This window comes from Accipiter gentilis, chromosome 14, assembly GCF_929443795.1.
Source record: "Accipiter gentilis chromosome 14, bAccGen1.1, whole genome shotgun sequence".
In the NCBI taxonomy this organism is placed as follows: Eukaryota; Metazoa; Chordata; class Aves; order Accipitriformes; family Accipitridae; genus Astur; species Astur gentilis.
In genome coordinates, this window is record NC_064893.1 from 13,994,094 (window position 1) to 14,014,431 (window position 20,338).

Genomic DNA, 20,338 nt, shown 5'->3' on the forward strand with positions numbered 1-20,338 from the left:
CATGCACACCTGAAACAGCGAGCACAGCCAGTCATAACAGCGTGGCCGTGGGTCCTCGCTCTCGCTATTCTACCCTGCGCTCAAAATACTCTTCCAAAAATAGAGCTCTCCTCTACCACGGGTTTGTTAAGAAGTTGTTAACCAGGACTGTTTTTAAAGCCTGGGCATTAACCAGTTTAGATTAAACGGATGAGCTGAGTTTAAGTGTGTGGGTTTGAAGAATTACGTGCCATCAGCCTGGGCGGCACAGCTGCGTTAGCTGAAATGTGCTTACAGGGCCTGTGTGCAGTGCTGGACTGAATAGATGGAGTCTCCCTGTAAAAGAGGCCTGAGATAATTATAGTGTGTTATGGGCCAGAGCAAATCCTCATTACCCGGCACTGAATTTGGAGTGAGGGGCTTGGTGGATTTCAGTGAACACTTAAAAGCGAGGAAAAGGGCAAGGAAAAAGGGTCTGCCTTCTGCAAAAATCATCCCCATTCACTTCACCTCAGTGAATATGCAGACTAAAAGGGTAAGTTTTATTCAGCAACTTCCAGTATTAACTTTAAATTAATATTGCATTTTGCTGGGAAAAATTGTCTTTCCTGGATTCAAAGGAGGGAAAAAAACCCTTCTGTGCAGAAAGGAATTTCTAATTATTTTATATTCTTAGTGAAAATTGGCACAAAGGCTCCGATTTGCTTAAAAGCCCCTCTTGTTTTATTTTCTGTAATGCTGTATATTCTTTTGTAACTCTGTTTTAGTCCTGATAACTGGGATGTGAAAAGTGACTCTAACTGCAATGGCATATGGGTAAGTAAATGAAGTTGCATCTTGTACTGCCTTCCTGATTGCTGCTTCTCTTTTTTCCTCCTTTTGAATTAGTCTGCAAATGTTTCCTTTATATTTATTCTGGTTTATTAACTGATTTGGATTACTCCTATTTATTTACTGCCTGTGATATTCCAAGTAATAAAACTGTATTTATTAAAAACTAAGGAAACAAAGGGGAAGCAGTTATGAGTGAAGTTTGTTTTATTAATGCTTACGATTATTTAAATTATAGCTATTATAATTAATTTAAGTGTACATATACTTATTAAAATAAGGTAATGGAAAGCATGATTATTGTGATGCTGTGCTTCCTTCGGGCAAACATTCAAGAAGAGCTAAATTCTCAGCCTCTGTTTTGCACTGCCATTTTTCAGGTGCTAGATAGATACTATCATCTGCCCCTTCTCTCCTCCAACAGGGCGTGGATCCAAAAGATGGAATTCCCTACGAGGAGAAATTCTGCAAAGGTAAATCTTTCCAGTCAGTACAAGATACAATGTGTCTTTTGTATTAATTTCATAAATATTTTAATATTTTCACAGTCATTGCCAATGTAAGGGAAAGACAACAGGCTTTACAACTTCATGAGAAAGGAAAAATGGCAAAATCTTTTTCTTTTTTTTTTAACTTGAGAATGGGCAAAGATGAAACGTGAAAAGCACAGGCTACTTGTAGTTTCCTGTGAAAAGCCAGTTCAGTTATTAAGTTGAAATACATAGATCAGGAACAGCAGCAAACAGAGACGTCACCTCAGCATCTTCTGTGCTACCTGAAGCCTAACCCAGAGGATTCAGGAGAGCAGTTTAATCCCTGTGTGGGTCCAGTTTGACCCAGTGCCGTAAATTCCAGCAATCAGCAATGATGCTGATTCTTTTCTGGAGAAGGCCTTAAAGAGCTGAACTGGTGACATCAGCTGATCTCCCTGACAGCCATGTGGGTGCCTGTGTGTACACATACGCACAAGTAACACACCTACTAGACAGCCGTGACTGCCGGTTGCTGTTCACCTTGCCTGACATTTAAATCAGCATCCTGGGGATGAACCATAGCCTGGCAAGACTTTTCAACATTTTTAGATGAAAGGCAATCTACAAATGCTAAGTAACATTAATTATAAACCAGCCAGATTGTTCCAGTAGAAATACTTGTATGAGTAATGCATCCACCACCCAGTTCTGTTATAAAGAGCTTTGAGCAATTTCCTGAGTAATCTGATTTCCCTAAATGTTTAAGTACTTTTTAATGCATATTCTATGGCTAGTAAAAATAAATGTTGGCTGCACAGAAGAATCTCTGCTGAAATAACCCATCCATCCTTGAATACAACCAAGATTTTTTCTGATTAGCAAGACCACTCCCCATTTTTCACACCCAGTGCCCAGTTGTTCCTCTAGGGTTGTTGGCATATGCCTGTTAGTCAGTTTTTGCTGCAGATGGAGCAAAAATCCCACTGCAGGGTCTGAACATTTCAGCTATGTGAAGGGTGGGGTAGCCAGTTGCCTGTGACTCCATCAGTTGCCATTGCTGTTGCTCTCCATGATCTGTTTCCTTTTGCTCTTTCTGCTCCTGCGACTAATAAAATGTGTTAATTAGGTGCGGACTCACAAGGGGTCGTGCTGTTGGGAGACTCAGCTGGCGCTCACTTCCACATCCCTCCTGAGTGGATGACCGTCACGCAGATGTCAGCGGTGAGGAATCACGTTTGGGTTGCTGAAACCGCTCTGCTGCTGATTGCCGTTTGCTTTCTCCCCTGTGCCACAGGTTGCCAAAGGGAAACAAGTGCAAAATGCCTCATTGCACTGGAATTTATAGTTATGGTCTCACGTGTGCCAGTCCCCTCCTGCAGCTGCTCTTCTGAAGATAAAAAAGCATAGCCCTGCACTACTGCTGCTCCTCCGACATCTGTGCAATTGGGTCAGGGAAGAGTTTGGCTTCAGTGGCCCAGTGCTGTGCCAGAGACACAAACCAGGACATCTGCCTTTCCATGCACATGCCTGTGGCTCGAGGAGACCCATGCTGTCTGTGGGATCCGTCCTGCTGTTAGCAGGCTCGTTGGTACGGCTCCTTGCTGTGCAAGTGTTGCAGAAGTGACCCTGCTGACAGTCAGGGAACTTCTGTTTTCAGCATCTGGCTTTGAAATGATGTGTCCTGGATTGTTTTCCCTCAGCTGTAGCATATGTGCAATAGGTCTAGTAATTCCGGTGTTCAGGCTCTGAGGCTTGTTGAACAAATACATCTGCAGGTGTTCGAGGGTCATCCAAGGGTTTACGATGGACTTGTCCTAAAGGAAAGAATTTCTGTAGTGACTGTAAAATATCACTACCACACTGTTGTCTATCTTTGGGCAGTATCCCAGCACTTCCCATTTTCAAACAACAACAAAATGCGCCTGACTGTGAATTATGCTGAGCCTCAGCTGTTGCAGTTCACTGGCATAGAATGAAATAATTGAGGGGAAAAGATCATTCTAGCACACTGCAATTAGGGGGTGGAGAGAAACGCACAGGTATGCTTTTGTCCTTCACTCTTGTTTCTTATTCCGAGCCAGTGTCACTGCCTAGTTAGGGAGGACTGTGTGTTGTCTTTCTCTGCACAAGGGTCGGTTGCATGGGGGTGAGTGGATCGTCATTGCCCACTTTCCCTGGTGAAAACCTGTTACTCTTCCACTGGCCTCTGTGGAAGAAGGATATAGATATTTTCTGGAGAACAATACTTATTCCAAAATGTCAGTAGTTATAGTGCTGTTGGAGGTCTGAGAATTTCGTGTATTTTCCCTCTTTTCCTCCCAGAACGGAGCTGATTTAAATGTTGCAGATTAGCAGTTGTTTTCCTTTGTTAAACGTTTATGAGCAACAATTAGACAAATGGCACTGATGACAGAGCTGATGATGAGCATAATAAATTAGCGCTAATGATAACTGAGATTATCTTGTCTAATAAAGATAGTAATAAGACTGATGGTGATGATGATTCTGGCAGTAACGCTGGTAGCAGAGCCATGTAGGCAAGAACAGTTTTAGACTATGTCAGCATTTTATTATCACTGTAATGAAGGTTTAGAAAGCATTTCTCTTGCTTGAAGCTTGCTGGTCCTCTAGCTGGATGGCTCAAGGAGTGCAGATTATAAAGTGAGTTTTGATGGCACCTTGTGACTGTCTGATGGGTGCAGAGCATCTTGCACAGGAAGGCAACTGGTGCTCACTGTGTAAGGCTCAACAAATACATGCTCTCGGCGCTCAACTGTCTGGCCAGCATGTGGGGAAGATCAAGGACTGGTTGGAAAGGGAGAAGTGGGCTGCTTTCCTTTGCAGAAAGGGTGACTCCAGACTAGAGCTAGTGCCCTGCACTGGGGCAAGGAGGGCAAAGAGAGACATGTTCGTTCTCTGGCCTTTCGTAGTCACTCCACTCAGTGTATATAAAAATAAAAGGAGTTAAGACTTCACTGGAATTGGAGAAGCTAAATACAACTTTTGAGTGAAAAAGAAGCCTGGGCTTCACATGCAGACCCAGAGCTGTCGCAAGGCAGTCCTGGAAGAGAGGTCTCTCATGCACCAGTACAAGGCGCTGGGGCTGGCGTCTGTTCTGAGCCCAGTAAGAAAGGGATGCATTAAGGTATTGCTTAAAATACCACTTACTGGAGCTAGCAGAAGATGACAAAAAGAGGATAGTATAGATAACCTTATGTCCCTTCAGACACTGGGCACCCTGAGCTGGGCAGCATCAGACAGACCTCTGACAGGGGTATGGCAGTAATGTAGCGGAACTTGGAAAAGTTGGTTATAGCTACCCAGGACAGAGCAGGGCTAGGCTAATTACCTCGCAGGAAACACAGCCCTCCTACAGCTAGCTGAGCTCTATGGTAGTGCACTGCACAGCCACCCAGGTGTCTGGGGTACATGAGATACAGGAGAGGAAAGAGCAGGTTCTTTTCTAGGACTATTTGCAGGCTTTCCTACTGACCTGGCAGAAGTACAGCGGTTACTTAAATATTAATGCAGATATACAGAGAGGTCAGTCATACAAAAACCCCTAGTATCTCTGTTTAAACTCTAGCAGTAGTACAAAGTTATATAATTTGCAGCTCACCTTAAGTAAGAAAGTTGTCACCTGAGCACAAAAGTGCTAGCAAAAAAACTTCAGAGCTAATTGAGACTTTGTTACTGCCTCTTCCCCTCACTTGTACTCTGTGTCTTGCTTTCTATGTGTAGAATGACAATAGCAACAGTTTAGCTGCCTTGGGGTTGTGAAGGTGCAATACTGTTGTCTCTTCATGTGTAGTATTAAATACCACTGGGGAATGCCCTTCATCTGTAGGTTTAATTAACAAATTAGCTGGCTTCAATCCTTTTCCAGTGCAAGGCCTTCCTCAAGGAGAATTTCTAAGCACATCCAGGGATGGTTTTGTGACTAAAGAGAGAGCAGAGAGGCTATGTCCTAATGTCACAGAAAACATCCTTAATCTGGGACCACAGCAAGAATTTGAAGTTAGGGCTCTGAGTGGGAAGGATAAACCTTGTATACCTGCTGTTCAGCTGTGCTGTCAAAATCAAGGCACTTCACTTTGATTCTGCCAAAATTTCTTTCATAAGACACACATAAAAATTAGTTTATCAAATGGTTTTCTCTACAGTCAATACTAGAGTCAGTTCAAAGCTTTAATTTCCATTTCAATGGAAACTCAACCCTCTACATGGAATTCCAAGAAGGACTCCCCCCCCGACCCCGTCAGGATTTTTATCATATGTACAAGGAAAAAGTTGTGTGCCTGTTAATTCAGATTTATTAAGTGTATTATTTTGTTACTTTAATGTTTTTTCTGTGTTTTTATGTATCTATTTTATATACTTGACCTATTTAATATATTTCTTATTTATATTTATCCTTATACATGTTCACATACGCAAGTGTTTACATATACAAGTGTAAATTGAAATTTACATATGGTAACAATGCTGTTGACCCTTCTGTTAATCAGCACCACATCAGTGGCAGCTGTTAATTCCTGTTTTAAAGCCAATTAGGTGAGGAAATAGTTTCTCAGGAGAGATGCTGAGAATTTAGTTACGAGGATCTCCAGAATGCTTGCATCCCCTGATTATGCTGCACATAGCCTACCTTGCAAAGGAGCAGTAACAATGAGTGAGGGAAGAAAGAGAATGTGAATGAGAAATTTCTGAACTGAAGCAGGCTCAGGATGTCATTCAGGTAGCCAGATGATTAGCATGAGGGTGACCGGATGGGTATTTGGGCTGAACAGCTTTGGAATTCAGATACCCACACCACCATCTCAAAGACTGTTGTTGGGAAGCTGTTATGTACTGGATTTTGGATTTCCCTATATAATCAGGAACTTGCTGCCCTCTTAGCATTTGCATCTCACAGGGTAATAATCCCCCTGAGTAATCCAGCGCAGGGGGACATGCTTCTGTCATACATCCCACGTGAAGGAATGCATCAAGTTGTATCATTCACTTGCCCATATCAAGTCCCCTAATTCCTTCCTGGTCTTCCTGTTTTCTTAAACTTAAGTGACCAAATGCAGAGACCTGAATCATGTTCCTGCATTAGTCAAGGAGGCTGTTTTGGAGGGGGCACTTGCAAGCATCTGAGGACCAGCCTGCCTGCACTGGTGCAGCTGTGGGCACTCCCAGCCCATTTCATCTGTCACATGCGCTGAGACGTGCACTATAGCAGAGTGGGGACTCATGATTCCCAGTGCTGTTTCTAAAGACTTTACCTAGGAGCCAGTCACAAATACAGTTATCATTCCTCTTAGAGTATGTTCTTCCCACAAAGAGTGTACGGAGACACTACTTGGTGTGGAAAATGTCCATCACAAGGTGGACGCACCTTTGAAAGCTGTAGCTCAGGCATGTTATTTCTCCAGTTAAAAAAAATCCCCAAATAACAAAAAAACCCCACCCTGTGTAGCACTAGGGGGAGTTGCAGGTACCTTGATTTTGAAGTTTTTGACCAAGCTGGTACTGCTGTGTCCCAAAGTCTACCCTACAAGGATCTAGCTGAGGTACAGCAACACAGAGAAAAATTATGTTGGGACCATCACTGAGGATACCTGCCTTCATGTTCCTGCAGAGGCAGCTGAGCATGTGGCTCTGTCCTTAACCTGCCATCACTCCAGTAAATCCGCAAACACCCAGAGTACAATGACAAGAAGAGAATTATACAGCTGGAAGAAGGGGATGAGTCAACTTTATTTTGGCTTTCTTCTTGTCAATAGGTTTGGGGTTTGCCAGGCTTTTCTTCTTTTAAAAGGTTCAGCAAGACTTGAGCTGAATGTTCATTCCTTTGACCTGAAAATTTGGACACTGAAAATGAAGTGTAATGCGGTAGACATGCACTTTATGAGGTTTAGTAAAGCAGAAGAAATACTGTGGGGGTTTTTTTTGAGGTGGATGGGTTTTTGCGGAAAGCTAATGTTGAAAACACTGGTGTGTCTGGCGATGGATATTGTGCTCCTGCTGCTCTGTCCATCTGCTTACAATTGACTTCCAAATAGCTACTAAATGCAGCATTTTTCTGTTATATGTCTGGAATAGAAGCTTACTTTTAAATCTCATTTTAGAGACAATTTTATCTTGAGATAAAAGCACTGTATTTATAAATGTGCTAGAAATTATACCCTATCTAGGAAGATGCGTTTTAAAACTCTTGGATCTCTATTTCATGCTGAATAAAGAGAAAAATGAATCCCACATCTATCTGTAATCCAGCAAATATCTATTTGCCCACAAACTTAACGGGTTCTTAGGTTTCATTAAACTGTTTCATGCTATATATTTCCTGTTAAACGAATTCAGCATTTCTTTAAATGAAGGTTCAGGATGTCCTGAACACTTATCCTACTGACTTCTTTTTTTGCACCACTAGAAAAAACAGAACTTTGATCTGTGAACACCGTATTAAAAACATTCCCTAGCTTCCCTCTAAATCCAGTGAATTGCAGGCAAGTTTCTCCCAGCTAGTATTGTGATGACTAAGTTGCTGCATTTTGAGGGAAATGAGGTAGTAATTTTGCTAATTTCAAACCTATGATGTCCCTTGCAGCTTTACAGAGTAGAAATGCCATACATGCTTTTTAAAAAGATAGGCTGTGCTTTTCTCAAGAGCTCTAAGGCTTGCTTATCTGTATAATTAGAATAAGAAAGTTGTCTGTGGTACTTGATGCTATCACAAGGATTTGAACAGCATTAAAGTCAGTATAAAACCAAATACCCAATTCCCCTTCAAATTAAGGGATACTTCAGTGCTTTCAGGATTTCTGGGGCTGGCATTTCTAAAGGCTTGTATGAGTATTAAGTTTCCAGTGCCCTGTTGTGTTCTGATTTTGAAAATCTCTTGCCATAGCAACCCTGAACTTTCTTCCATTTAAGCGCAGCTTGGCATGTGTGCATTTAGCATCAGCCATGGCTTTGGCTGCCCTGTATTTCAAGGTAGAACACATCTAGGAGGTGAGGGCGTTCCTTCAAATTGGGACCCATCTAGAGCATTTGAGGCTAAAATATGGCATTTGAAGCTAGGCTGGAATAATTTTCTAATCATTCGTTGCTAAAATCTGGCACACAGGCTGAAACACAGTTTCTCAGCCACAATAGTCTAGAGAATGGTATTTAAACAAGGATGTGCTCAGAAAAAAGTCAACATAGATCCACCTCTAGAGTGGGACACATTTGCATCTGAGACTAAGTGAAATGCAGTCTGTTAGACCATGCTTTCCAAACTACATCGCTGCAGAGTTCAAGGTCTAGCATTTCCATTAACTACTCATCTTCACCCTTTGGTCCTGAAATATCTTCAAAAGTCTGGCTTTAAGTGGTTTGCTGGAACAGTGTCAATGCTAAATGTCTATACAGTTTTCAAATGCAAGTATAATTCTGGGCTCAAATGTTCCTTTCCAACCCAATTTGCAACTCAATTAGGTTCTGGCTAATTCGTATTTAAGCTAAATTTCCGGGGCGGGGGGTGGGGACTGGAAACCAGTTAAAAATTATTGGGACTTGTCCAATGAAATAATGTTTTGGAATGCCAGCAGGAAATAATGAGAGAATTGGTCAGAGAAGGATTTGGTTTTAAAATATTTAATCATTTTTGGCTCTTTTTATACTCTTATATGCTGTGACTTGTAAGAGATCATATCTATAGTTTGCTCTATGCTACGTGACTATTTCAATATTTCTGTCACCTTTAATGCAAAGCTACGAGGAGGCGAGTATTGCAAATGGCCAAGCCATACTGTACCCCTCCACCTCTGCTCATAGCTGTGCCCTTGGATTAAGCACTTGTTTGCACACAAGTCTATCAGATTTGAAGAAGGCAGATTTGGAAGTTCCCTCTAGTCTTAAAAAAATGATTTGTATATGCATAATATGTATATACAGATACACACAAGGACATATGTATGTATGTAAGAGAGAGAGAGAACCAACTGAAAGATAATTAAGCCAGACCCATTTTCACTTTGGTAACTAATGCAGATCTACTGTAAGTAGGTCAAATATGCTGTTACATGCTTTAAACTGGCATCTGCTGTGCATTAGGATGCTCAGAGCTTGGCTTCAGGATTTCCCCCCCACCCCCAACCCCCCTTTTCTCGCCTCTCCTCCACTTTCCCTGTGTCTCTCCCTATTGTCTTCCAGTCAAAACCCGTAGGCATATAGAATCATAGAATGGTTTGGGTTGGAAGGGACCTTAAAGATCATCTAGTTCCAACCCCCCCCTGCCATGGGCAGGGACACCTTCCACTAGACCAGGTTGCTCAAAGCCCCATCCTACCTGGCCTTGAGCATAGCTCCCATTCACCTAAACAATAATTTTCTGGGAATGGGGACTTGGTGGGGACTGCAAGATTTAGCTCTTCTGTGGCTCCTCAGCTACCTCTGATCCTCTTGCTGAAAGAATTACCTACCTGCTTGCTGCTTATAGCAGTAAGGGTTTAAGGAAACCCCACAACTGCTTGAAAAGAAAATAAAGTTTGTAAATAACATGGATTAATCCAGCCTGTAAGTTCCTGATTTTATGTTTTGACCTTCTTTTGGTTATTGCCTTTTTCATCAGCAATTTTTCAGTATGAGCCAACTGGATTTATGCATTTGTCTTTGCGAATGTACCCCAGACTAGGAAAAGCTGAAAATTTACTCCATGTTCTCATCCTTCTGGGGTGGTGCAATTTCTCGAGGCCATATTTCTCACCTTTTATGATTTTTGACACATTCAGAAATCAAAGTGGAAACAAACAGGGCACTGTGTTTAGAATGTGCAACATGGCTTGCATCTGCATAGAGGCTTTCGCAGAGGCAGTCACTTAAAAAAAGCACTAGGGACTAATACCAGCAAAAGCAGAGAAGGGTAAAGCTTGCATCTGTTTGCGTGGCAAGGTTATGGCAGACCATGTGTTTTATTCCCTGGTCCTTGCCATGCTCAGGGGCTTTTCAGACTCTGTTACTTCAGTGCCGTCCCTGAAATTTGCAGTGAGGACCAGGCAGAGGTTTTTAGGGGGTCGGATGCTCACCGTTCATCCTGCTGGAAGAGGGCAAGGGACCTTCAGGTGAATTTGACATTATCCCTCTGCCATATATGCTGGGGACATCATGCTGTCATCTCTTCCTGTGCCCAAGGAGACCCACCTTTGGACAGGAGGGATGCTGCAGCAAACAGCTGCTGCCTTGGTGGTCTGCACCTGCAGTACATGCTCCAGAATTAAAAGGTGCCAGGAGATGCAATTCAGATATCTCTTCTGCTTTTCCTTCCTCCATCTCTTGATATGCCCATCTTACAAAAGTCAGCTTTTTAAGTGTATGCGTAAATAATTACCGCTACAGCTATAGTTACGATTGCTGCTGTCTGGCTAATGCTGCAGCTAAGAAGTGCTCGAGTTTGCTGAAAAGATTTTTTTGTCTGTGATGGTGAAAGTATGTTGATTTAAAAATTTCTCTTTCAGAAATCATTTGCTAATCTCCCAATGGCTTTCACTGACGAGCTTGACTGGCCCCAGTTCTCAGAGATCACTGGATTTCTGAATTCCACCATCGGGTAAGCCAACAGGCAGGGTGGCCAAGTCGTAACAAGTCTCAAGGTCCCTAAAAGCACAGCAAGAAAAAAAAAAAACAAGCAGTGCTTGAAAGGAAAGATAAAAATGCTAGTCAGCTCTGCTTCTGGTCTTTCTAAAGTCAAGATCGTCACTGGATCTAGGGATTTTTAAAAATCTTTTAAATATATAGACAATGCACAGTACTCTAGCCCAGTCTTCCTGAAATTCAGGGTAAGTTTTAGAGCTAGTCAAATTGTAATTTAGAAGGAGAAAAAAAAAGAAGAAATAAAAACCAAACTCACTTTTTTCAAAATTCTGGGGCAGGGAGAAGGGGGGCATTGCTGAAACTAACAAAAGTCAGCATTTCCCTTTTCTTAGTTTTTTTTTTTTCCCCTCTTTCCCTCTTCCTCCTGTTTCCTTTTTGCTGCTGAAACAATGGAATGAATAGTAACCCCAGGGTTATTTCATGGTGTTCCCTTTTTTGGGGCAATCTTTCCTTCCCCCCCCCCCCCCCCCCCCCCCCCCATTTAGAGGGAAGTAGCAAAAGAATTTGGAAGTGCCTGTGACCTAATTTGCCGTGTTACATTGGCTCATGTGGATGGGGAAGGATTCAGGGAGAGATAGAAAAAAAGAAGGCACTGCCAGGAGAGAAGGAAAATAAAGTCCAAACACAAGAAAACACCTTGAAATGTCTGCAGTTTTAACCATGAAGTTAAAAAAAAATCATAAGTTTGTTAATCATCTTTCTGGCCAGCATTAAGAGGTCCTTGACTCCTGCCAGAACTAAAGGATGCAATCATCAACAGTGCCTGGTCTGGCCTGAGTTTCAGATAATTTTTATTTTATATGTCTAAGATAGGTCATGAATACAGTGAAATGTCAAACCAAGCATGAGTCAAGCCTAAAGAGGCTTTCTACCAACAGAATTAAAAAGTTGGAAGAATATATTATTTTCGAGGAAAAATATCTGTTGCACCACACACTTGTACTTTTTGCTCCCTTTTTTCTCTCTGCGTGAAAACCAGGCTCCCAGCCTCAGCTACATTCACACAGTGTATGTTTGAAGGTGGTATACTAGTTGACAAGCCAAAAGAGAACATCTATGCAATCTCTTCTTTAAGAGTCAGCAGCAAAACTGACCTTTGAAAATCTATTACAATGTTCAGCTACTCAATACACAGTATTTAACTGGCTCTGAAGAATCTGAAGTTCACAGGTGATCAGAGCCTAGTATTGACCCCGAAGTTGTCAGTCATAGGCCTTGGTTCAGTGTTCAGTTTTTAATCTCTTTTTTAATCTCTTCCACATCTGGAAAAAAAAAAAAAAAAAAAAAAAAAGGACTGTTTGGGACTTTAAGGCATTTTTAAGTAGCTCAAAATCCCACACCACAATGAGTAAGTGTGGTGGAGACTGGCTGGCACTGTGCAGTGGGAGGCTCCCATCTACTCCAAGCCCATCTTTCCCACCCCTGATCAGTGAACAGGAACACCGCTTTTTAACTAATATTCTCTGACCGAAAAGGTCTGTTTGCTTTTCCTTGTCTGCCCGCCTACTATGCTGAAAACCAAAGAGCTCAGGCGTTTCTTGTGTAGCCCATTACATAGTGACTAGTTGATGTTATCATGTGTTTCTGTGTTGTAGGTAGTTACTTTTTATTGCTGGTTTCAAAACTTATCGTTGTCTTCTGTTTCTCTGCATTCATCCAGGTTTGCTGTTCTTAAGCCATGGTATTTAAGTTATCTGATTCCTTTGGTGTCTAAGTTCAAACACAAAATCAGCAGCCCCAGTGGAGATGACCATGTGCTCGTGGCTGGGAGTGTGGTCTTCTCATCGGCTTCCCTTTAGGCTGTTATCCTTCTCATTTGCATTTTCATTTTTCTCAGTAGTGCAAAGTAAAGGAGAGAACTAGTCAGAATCAAGCATAACCTGTTTTCAGATCAATCTGTCCAAGATTTATGGAATGGGGAAATGAATGCCCTGCCAATATTTCTTTTCTTTTATTTACGGTTCCATAACAACCAATTGAAAAGTCAATTAGTGAGCAATCAACAGGATTGTTTTGATAAATGATGTATAACAAGAAGGTTTTAAAACACCTTATCTGAAAGACTAGGATAAAAGCATCCTGGGTGGAACAATTTCAAAGAAACTCTCCATCAATTTGTAGTTTCTGAGAGGATATCTTGGCTTCCATTTTAGGCCACCCTGTCCAAGATGAAAAGGATTTATGACCACAAAAAAGAGACATGGTGAAATTGAAGTATATACATATCTGGGGCACAGAGTTTTCAGAGACAAGAACATCATTTTTAATATCAGCTGTGTTTTCATCAGTATCATATGAGTTTAGCAGCTTGCATTTTTTCAATTTATTTCAGAGGCTGGACAGACTCTCTGTATCTACGTTTACGCAGGAGAAATCGCTGTAATCACAGAGACTTACAGAACATATCCCAAAATGGTATGTTAAGATTTTTCACTTCTTTTTTTTTTTTAACCTTACTAGTCTGATACTTGATGCTACATTAACAAACATCTTTCAGAAACAAAGAGAAACCCCTTCCTAATTGCATGCATTTCTTATGGAAAAATAAAGAACAGCACTTATTTAACTCAGCATCTTTTCTTCTGGCTCTGAGTAGGGAGGTGTGTGGCTTGATCACTTTTATCCACACACTGACTGAGAGTTTCCACTGGGCTAAAAACCAGTGTACCCCACTGTGGCCCTAGGGGGGGGGGTGGGGGGGTGTGCGCGTTTTTTGAGGTCATGGCCAAAAGGGGGCATTTAGAAGGATGTCACTAGTAGTGACGGAGCTAAAAGGTCTGCCCTCCATCTCCTCCAGAGGCTGTGGCGTGGTCCCGGCTTGCTTGCACCCCCCGGCTCTGCACTCCCGCAGGGGATGCCAGGAGGGCCCTACACTGCACCCCACAGTAGCATGGGGAACTCACGGGGCTGCCACACCAGCAGGCAGAGTGGGCACAAAACAGTCATCAGTCTCATAGCAATGGTGTCCGTGATGTTGTGTGACATCCTTTGGAGTGGGAGACCAGCAAACAGAAGTCCTCTTGCAAAACCGGGGAGGTCAGTGGTGCAGGCATCTTAATGTACTCTTAGAACAGATTTTAAAGCAGTAATCAAGGACACGCAGGTAAACCAAAACTGGGACAAAACTTAACGCTGTTAAGTTTTAATCAATTAATTTTGTGAGGCTGGCTTAACATCTTCTTTCTATGAAATAGCATCCTGTGTTGTCAAGGGTATATGCACCAGACCTAATCTACTTAGAATTAAGGAAAGTGTCTTGCATGGTACCTCACAGAAATGTTTGTGTACAGTGAAGAAGAAGGTTAATACAGGAAATAAGAAGTGGGTAGAGAACCAGCTAAGCAAGGAAGAGCAGTGAGTTTGAGAGAGGAGCCGTGTCCCTCACGCATCTCTCCTGAGGCTAACGCTGTTTAACATTTGGAGTGGTGACCTTAGAGCAAAGCCCAAGGCGCACACTTGATGGTATCTGTGAATGATGCAAAATTGCAAGTATTAACCATCCTGGAGTGGGCCACATCCTCACACAGGAATAATTTAGATGAGCTTGGGAACAGCAGCAACAGCGATTGCAACAAATACAATTGTACAAGACATGCAGGTCAGAGCTAATGATGAGACTCTTGTCTGTAAACTAGAGGCTCGTCAGCCAGAAGTGGTGGAGAGAAAGTGGTGTTGGGTGCAAAGGGGAATTTCAAGGAACAGCCGGGAGTGAAGAATAGAGCTGGAAAGAGACTAAGGAGATTGCAAGATGTGTCACACACAGCATTTTCTCCTTCCTCCTATAAGCCGCTCATAATACCTCAGAATTTGGCCCCCTTCACCTAGGGAGGACTGACTTTGGTGGGAATAGACACAGAGAAGGGCTTTGGGGAAGATTAGGGTAATGGAGACTTCTGAAGGAATGTTAAGGCACCTTGGCAACTGAGCAAATATTAAAAGTGATTACCGTTTTGAATCCTTTTGAAGCATAAACACCACAAAGTGGGAAGAATGGTTTAAACTGAAGTATAGTTCTGGTACAAGAACATAGGTTTTCATTAATCCTACCTCTGTTTGGAGGGGAAATTTAAAAAAAAAGGTTACTATCAAGGAGTGAAAACCTAGAATAGCTCTCAAAATGGAGGAATGGGGGGCAAAACAGAAATCCTGAGTTGTTTACAGACAGAGTTTTATTAAATTTGTCAAAGGCTTGTGTGAAGAGATAACAGTAATCTCCCTTAGAAATTAAGGTTTATGATGTTAGATTTTGTGTGTTGGATTAGGTGATGTTCCCAACAGCAGGTTTAAAAGATACTTGATTATTCTGTGATTATCACATTGTGTTTCTATTGTATTTAATTAATTTTCATGCTTCAGAAAACTGGCTGCAGAAGCTTGGAAAAAGTTATTCTCCTCGGGTAGATAATTTCGCTTTATGGAATGCGCTTCCTCTCCAACAGATGAGTCATGTCGGCTGGAAGTGAGGAGCACTGCTGCCCCTAGTGCTACTTAGAAACTTGTTAAATGCTTGGGATTTCCTGCAAGATTTAGGATCAGAAAGGCTCTGCCCCAGCCCTCCACCTCCGACAGACAGAGATCTTACCAGGCAGAAGAGGTTGCACACACTGGTAGCGTGATGCAAGGATCACTTCCAGGCTCAGGTGGGCATTTTCGCCTAAAAAGTTGCCTCCTGGTGCCAGCACCAATGCCACTGGCAATGCCTCCTATACACCCTCCTCTTTGCTGTGGCACACATGGTGCTCCTGAGTCTTCAGGTCTTCTGCACAAGTGTTTTACAATGTGTTTGGTGTCATGGGTTGGGCACTTCTGACTTTCTCATCTGTAAGTCGCAGGGCACTAGAGTTGGTGGCTCGCATTATTGTAGACCTCCAGATGTGCTTTCTGGTGAGAGAATAAAAAAATGGCCAAACCAAATGGTCAATGGATGACTATGTGTCAATCATTCTTCACATTTATATCCAGTTCATGTCAGTACCTGATACCCTATTACCTTGTTCTTCTCTCTTTACGTTAATGGGGGTTGTACTTTCTGCTCTTCCTTTTTCCCAATTTCCTCATAGATTTAAAAAAAATTAAAAAAATCTCTCGCTGGGTGCATCATTCCTTTTTCTTTTCACTTCACATGTCTCCTTTCCACTTACAGACACCTGCAGGGTATAAAAGGAGGTGAGCGTGTGTCAGGGCAAAAGACTCTGAAGAAAATTGAGAAAGGAATTTTTAAAAGGGAAAAATTACAAGTGATAGAAAAATCCCAGGATATCTTCCCTCAGCATCTTCTCTTAATCATTGCACTGACACCGCATTGTAAAGGTCCGCTTTTATTGCCTCATTTGCCGTCATAGTTTCCCCGAATGGGAGGATTTAAATGGCCTCTCTCAGTGTCAGTAAAGCAAAAAGCTGGCCGCCAACCTGCCCTAGCCCCACCTGGGACAACTTAACCTTCCTCTGAAAATGATGCTTCACGGCCCTACATATAGCAATGAGAGGATGAGACACGAGAGATGTGGTTCTGATGGAGGAGGTGTGCAGCCGAGAACCAGAGCCCAGGGATGGCAAGTCAAGGCAGGGACCGAGAGCAATGCTTGTCTCCACCCACCCTACAGAAGCACCAGTGCTGTGTCATTGCTCAGCACGGAGGGACTTTCCCCCATTGCCCTTCTCTGGACATGCATCTTCACCCTGGAGGAAGGCTTCCCCTACCTCCTTGCTAGTGGGATTTCTGCCTTCCCTTTCTTAAAATAATCCCATTAGCCCTTGGAGGTGGTGGAACCTCCTCGGCAGCTGGCTGTAGGGTAGGGTGCTCAGCCAGGGCCAGGGAGGGTCTCAGCAGTCTGTGTATGTTACCCATGAACATATTCACATCAGACTTGCTGACGTTCATTTTGGGTGATCAGCTTTGTTCACCAGGCACCCCACAAGACACTTGGTATATGAGATATATGTTAATAATTCGTAACAAATCTGTTCTGTGTCACCGTTACTGCTTTCAGCTGGTGGCTGCACAACAAGCAGCTCACAGTCCTAACCAATGTTTTCCATCAAAGTGGCTTGCTGAACAGTTTTCTACATATAATTTTTACTGGTTTATTGTTTCAGTGTGGTTTTGGTGTCTTGCCTTCCAGCAGCTTTGCACAGGTTTGTAAGCCATGTGCTATTTCTGGTTTTTGACTGCTGAGCAGGATCCTCAGGTGTGAGGGTTGGGCATGAATGCTCTGGTGTGGAGTCAGAAATTTCTTCTAAATGTTCTCCAGCACTTGTTGAATATCCTTTGTTTTGATAGAAGCATCCTGATAGTAAAATCAGTTGCTAAAATATTCCCCAAAATCATTAGATAAATACAGGGAAAATGAATACCCTCAGAATTTCTAAATAATTGCAGAACAATCTTGTGATTGTCATCTATGTTTTGCATGAGATACTTGGATAATATATGCTATTTCAAAACACGGGTATTGTATATTCCTTTGCCATTTGTAGTCTGATCTGTCTCTTTGGGATTCTTGCCTTTGACCAGAAAAATTAGGCCTTGTTAACACATGTTCTGGCTCACAGAGACATCAGGCAGCAGATATCTCACATTGGCTTCAAAACCAGTTAAGAAATAATAATTTTGATCTTTTTTCTTAATTTGTCTTGGAAATTCTAGTCCACCTGGAGTTCATTTGGGGAAGCCCAGAGACTTCTTGCTTCGCACCTTTACATTTCCATTGCTTTTACAGCATAAGGGAGCAAAAGATTGGAAGTCAATAAGCCGTTCTTGTTCACACAGCTCTTTTGGTGCTATCTGGACCCAGACTCTTTCAGTGCATGTTAGTGCTGCTCCTTGTCAACCACAAGGTCTAAGAGCAAGAAAATCAAGAAGTGCAGCTCAAGTATTCCAAGATTTATGAAATTTGGGGTTGCTCACAAGCAGAAGTGAACCCAACCCTGACTCCTCAACAAAAACTAAAAAACCCCACCAGTCTGAAAACAGAGAGTGGGACAGGGGACATCCAGAAATAGCTGCCAGGACATTCAACAGTGTAAGGGTAACTGTTCTGCTTCATCTCTTTTTCTTGCTTGAATGTTTTCATCACAGACTGCATCTCTGTATCACAAAAAACTTCCTTGAAGACTCAATTTACCCATGAAAACAGTTCTCTAAAAGAGCCCTTTATTTTCTTGATGTTTTCACTTGAGCTGTAACTCTGCTAATGCTTACGCTTGTGGAGGTAATACATACCCAAGAACAGCTTCTTACTTTTTTGTAAATATGTTTTTAATTTCTAGAGATCCCAATAGTTTATTTGTGCTGGAACTGCAGTCCCAGTCAGGGGAGCCACGCGGCAGAATGGCTTGACAGAGGGATGTTGAACTCTAGCTGAAAAAGGGCTATTAAACAGGGGAAAAAAGCAACTGGCGGTAGTTATGTTCCAAGCTGTATTTTCTAAGGATTTTGTGGGGCTCTTATTCTGCTGAAAAGAGCTTCTCGACAGAAGGGCTGGATTTTGAATGGACCAGCAACCCTTAAGAGAGAAGCAGCAGACAAATAGATTCATTTTTAGCTTGGAAGAACTGGATTATTCAAAACATAAAGGATTCCTTGATATATGTGGTTGGCATCACTGTGAGTGATAATAACAAAGGCACCACTATTAAAATGCAAAGTGTATTACTGCTACCTTAGGGGTTTATCTCTTAGATCTTTCCCCTATACCAATCCAGCAGGGATTTAATGATGTTCTGTCCACAAGTTTCCCCCCCAAGAGCTGCAGGGAGGACAGGATTTGCTCCTCAAAGCAAGCTTCAGAGGCATAGTGCAGAAAAGAGAAGAGAGAGAGACCAGGGAAGAGCTGAGCAAAGAACAGAGCGAGTATAATACAAGAGGAGAGAGTGAAAATACTGCAAAATAGAAGCAAGTACAACCTGTAGGGCCTGCTTCTCTGAAGTTTATGGGTTTGTACGTTGCTGTGAGATTAGCTTCTTGCAATCACAGTCCTAGTCTAATCTTGAACAAAGCATAAAGCCTTTTTTGGCTCCTTGTTTGCTATCACTTTTGCATTGCAGGTGATGGAGCTTGATTTGTGCACTGTGGATAGCTGGGATGCGTATGCATAGCCTTTAAAGACTCACTAGTAACTTTTATGCATAAAAGCTTTCCTAATTGGGAATGCTTTTCTCATTCAAAATATAAATGAAAGATTGCAGACGCTCACAGATGCTTAGGTGTAGCTAGCTCTTTTCCTGGAGGAGGACAGATTTGTGTCTAAGCATTTGGGTGAATTGCCATTGAAATGCAGAGCTTCTTGGGAAGGGTGCAGCTGGCCTAATACTATTTATCCTAAGTCTGCCACTCATGGGGAGAGCAATGCAGACACCCAAACGTTGGTGTCTAGTGCTATTTAAGATGCTTTACAGTATCTTTCCCACCTCCAGCTGCCTCTCCAGAAGTGCACAATCTCTCAGGCATCCCGTGTTGTATCTGCCAGCCCTGCTGCAGGTGTCTTGGATAGTCTGGGATGTCAAAAATGGCACTTGGTGCCTATGTTTAGGACCTGAATCAGTCCCAACGTGGTATAGCTGTGAGACACTTACTCTTTCAGAAGAGTGAGAACAGTTCCCTCTGCAATTTATAGGGAAAGTTAAAAGTAGATTGACTGTTGACAAGTCAGGTTGGCTGGTTTACAAGAGACTACTATGTTCAACAGATGGGAAGAAGCTGCCAGATCTGGATTAAAAGCCAGATCCAAACAACCCAGCACTTAAAAGTGTTTGATTTTCTACAGTCTGAAGGTGGGACTCAGGTAAGAGGCAGCAGGTTCCCTGGATATAGCTTTACTTCTTAATGCCGGCACCCAAAACGGTTACAGAGATGACTTGTTCCATTTTTATTTTTAATGCTTCTACATTCTTGGAAATATGCAGTGAAGCTGGGGTTTGCACTTCATTTTGTTTGTCACTATAATGATGTTGTACTATTTCTCTTATTCCCGCTACGTGTGATCAGGTGGTTCTTCAGGAAACCTCCTCTATTTAATAAAAAGGTGAGTGTTTAATGGGATTCAAATGCTGAGTGGGGGGTACAGCAGCATTGCTGGAGTTCTACTTCTTCAAAAGAAACAAGCAAAGCACTGTAAGGAACATATTATCCACAAGTGTCCTAAAAAGCACAGCTTCCCTTGGCCACTGTGCTCTGAAGTACTGGCTGTTTCTTCTTTTTAAAGTGTGGATATCACCGTCTCCAGGGCTTTGATCTTGGCGCAGTTAAGCCAACAGAGCATTTCCAGTCATTTTAGGGAGGAGACTAAGCCTTTCCCTAAATCTGTGCTTTGGGTCCCCCTAACTGCATTACTCCTGATTGGTAGCAATGTAGAAAGACACAGGCAGGTCCACTGTGTTATCTCCATATGGATATGATTGAGTAGCTACTGGATAGTGAGAGGCAGCAAGTC

General features: G+C 42.4%; 1 protein-coding gene across 4 annotated transcripts in view; it reads left to right on the forward strand.

Moving 5' to 3' along the window:
- AOAH (acyloxyacyl hydrolase) overlaps positions 1–20,338 on the forward strand; it is an 80,608-nt gene that overhangs the window by 38,084 nt on the left and 22,186 nt on the right. For all 4 annotated transcript variants that reach the window (XM_049816145.1, XM_049816143.1, XM_049816144.1 and 1 more), the window contains exons 10-15: positions 747–795; positions 1,235–1,283; positions 2,410–2,504; positions 10,772–10,863; positions 13,240–13,322; positions 19,894–19,930. In XM_049816145.1, the coding sequence (XP_049672102.1) occupies positions 747–795; positions 1,235–1,283; positions 2,410–2,504; positions 10,772–10,863; positions 13,240–13,322; positions 19,894–19,930 (405 nt within the window). The remainder of the gene's footprint in view (positions 1–746; positions 796–1,234; positions 1,284–2,409; positions 2,505–10,771; positions 10,864–13,239; positions 13,323–19,893; positions 19,931–20,338) is intronic.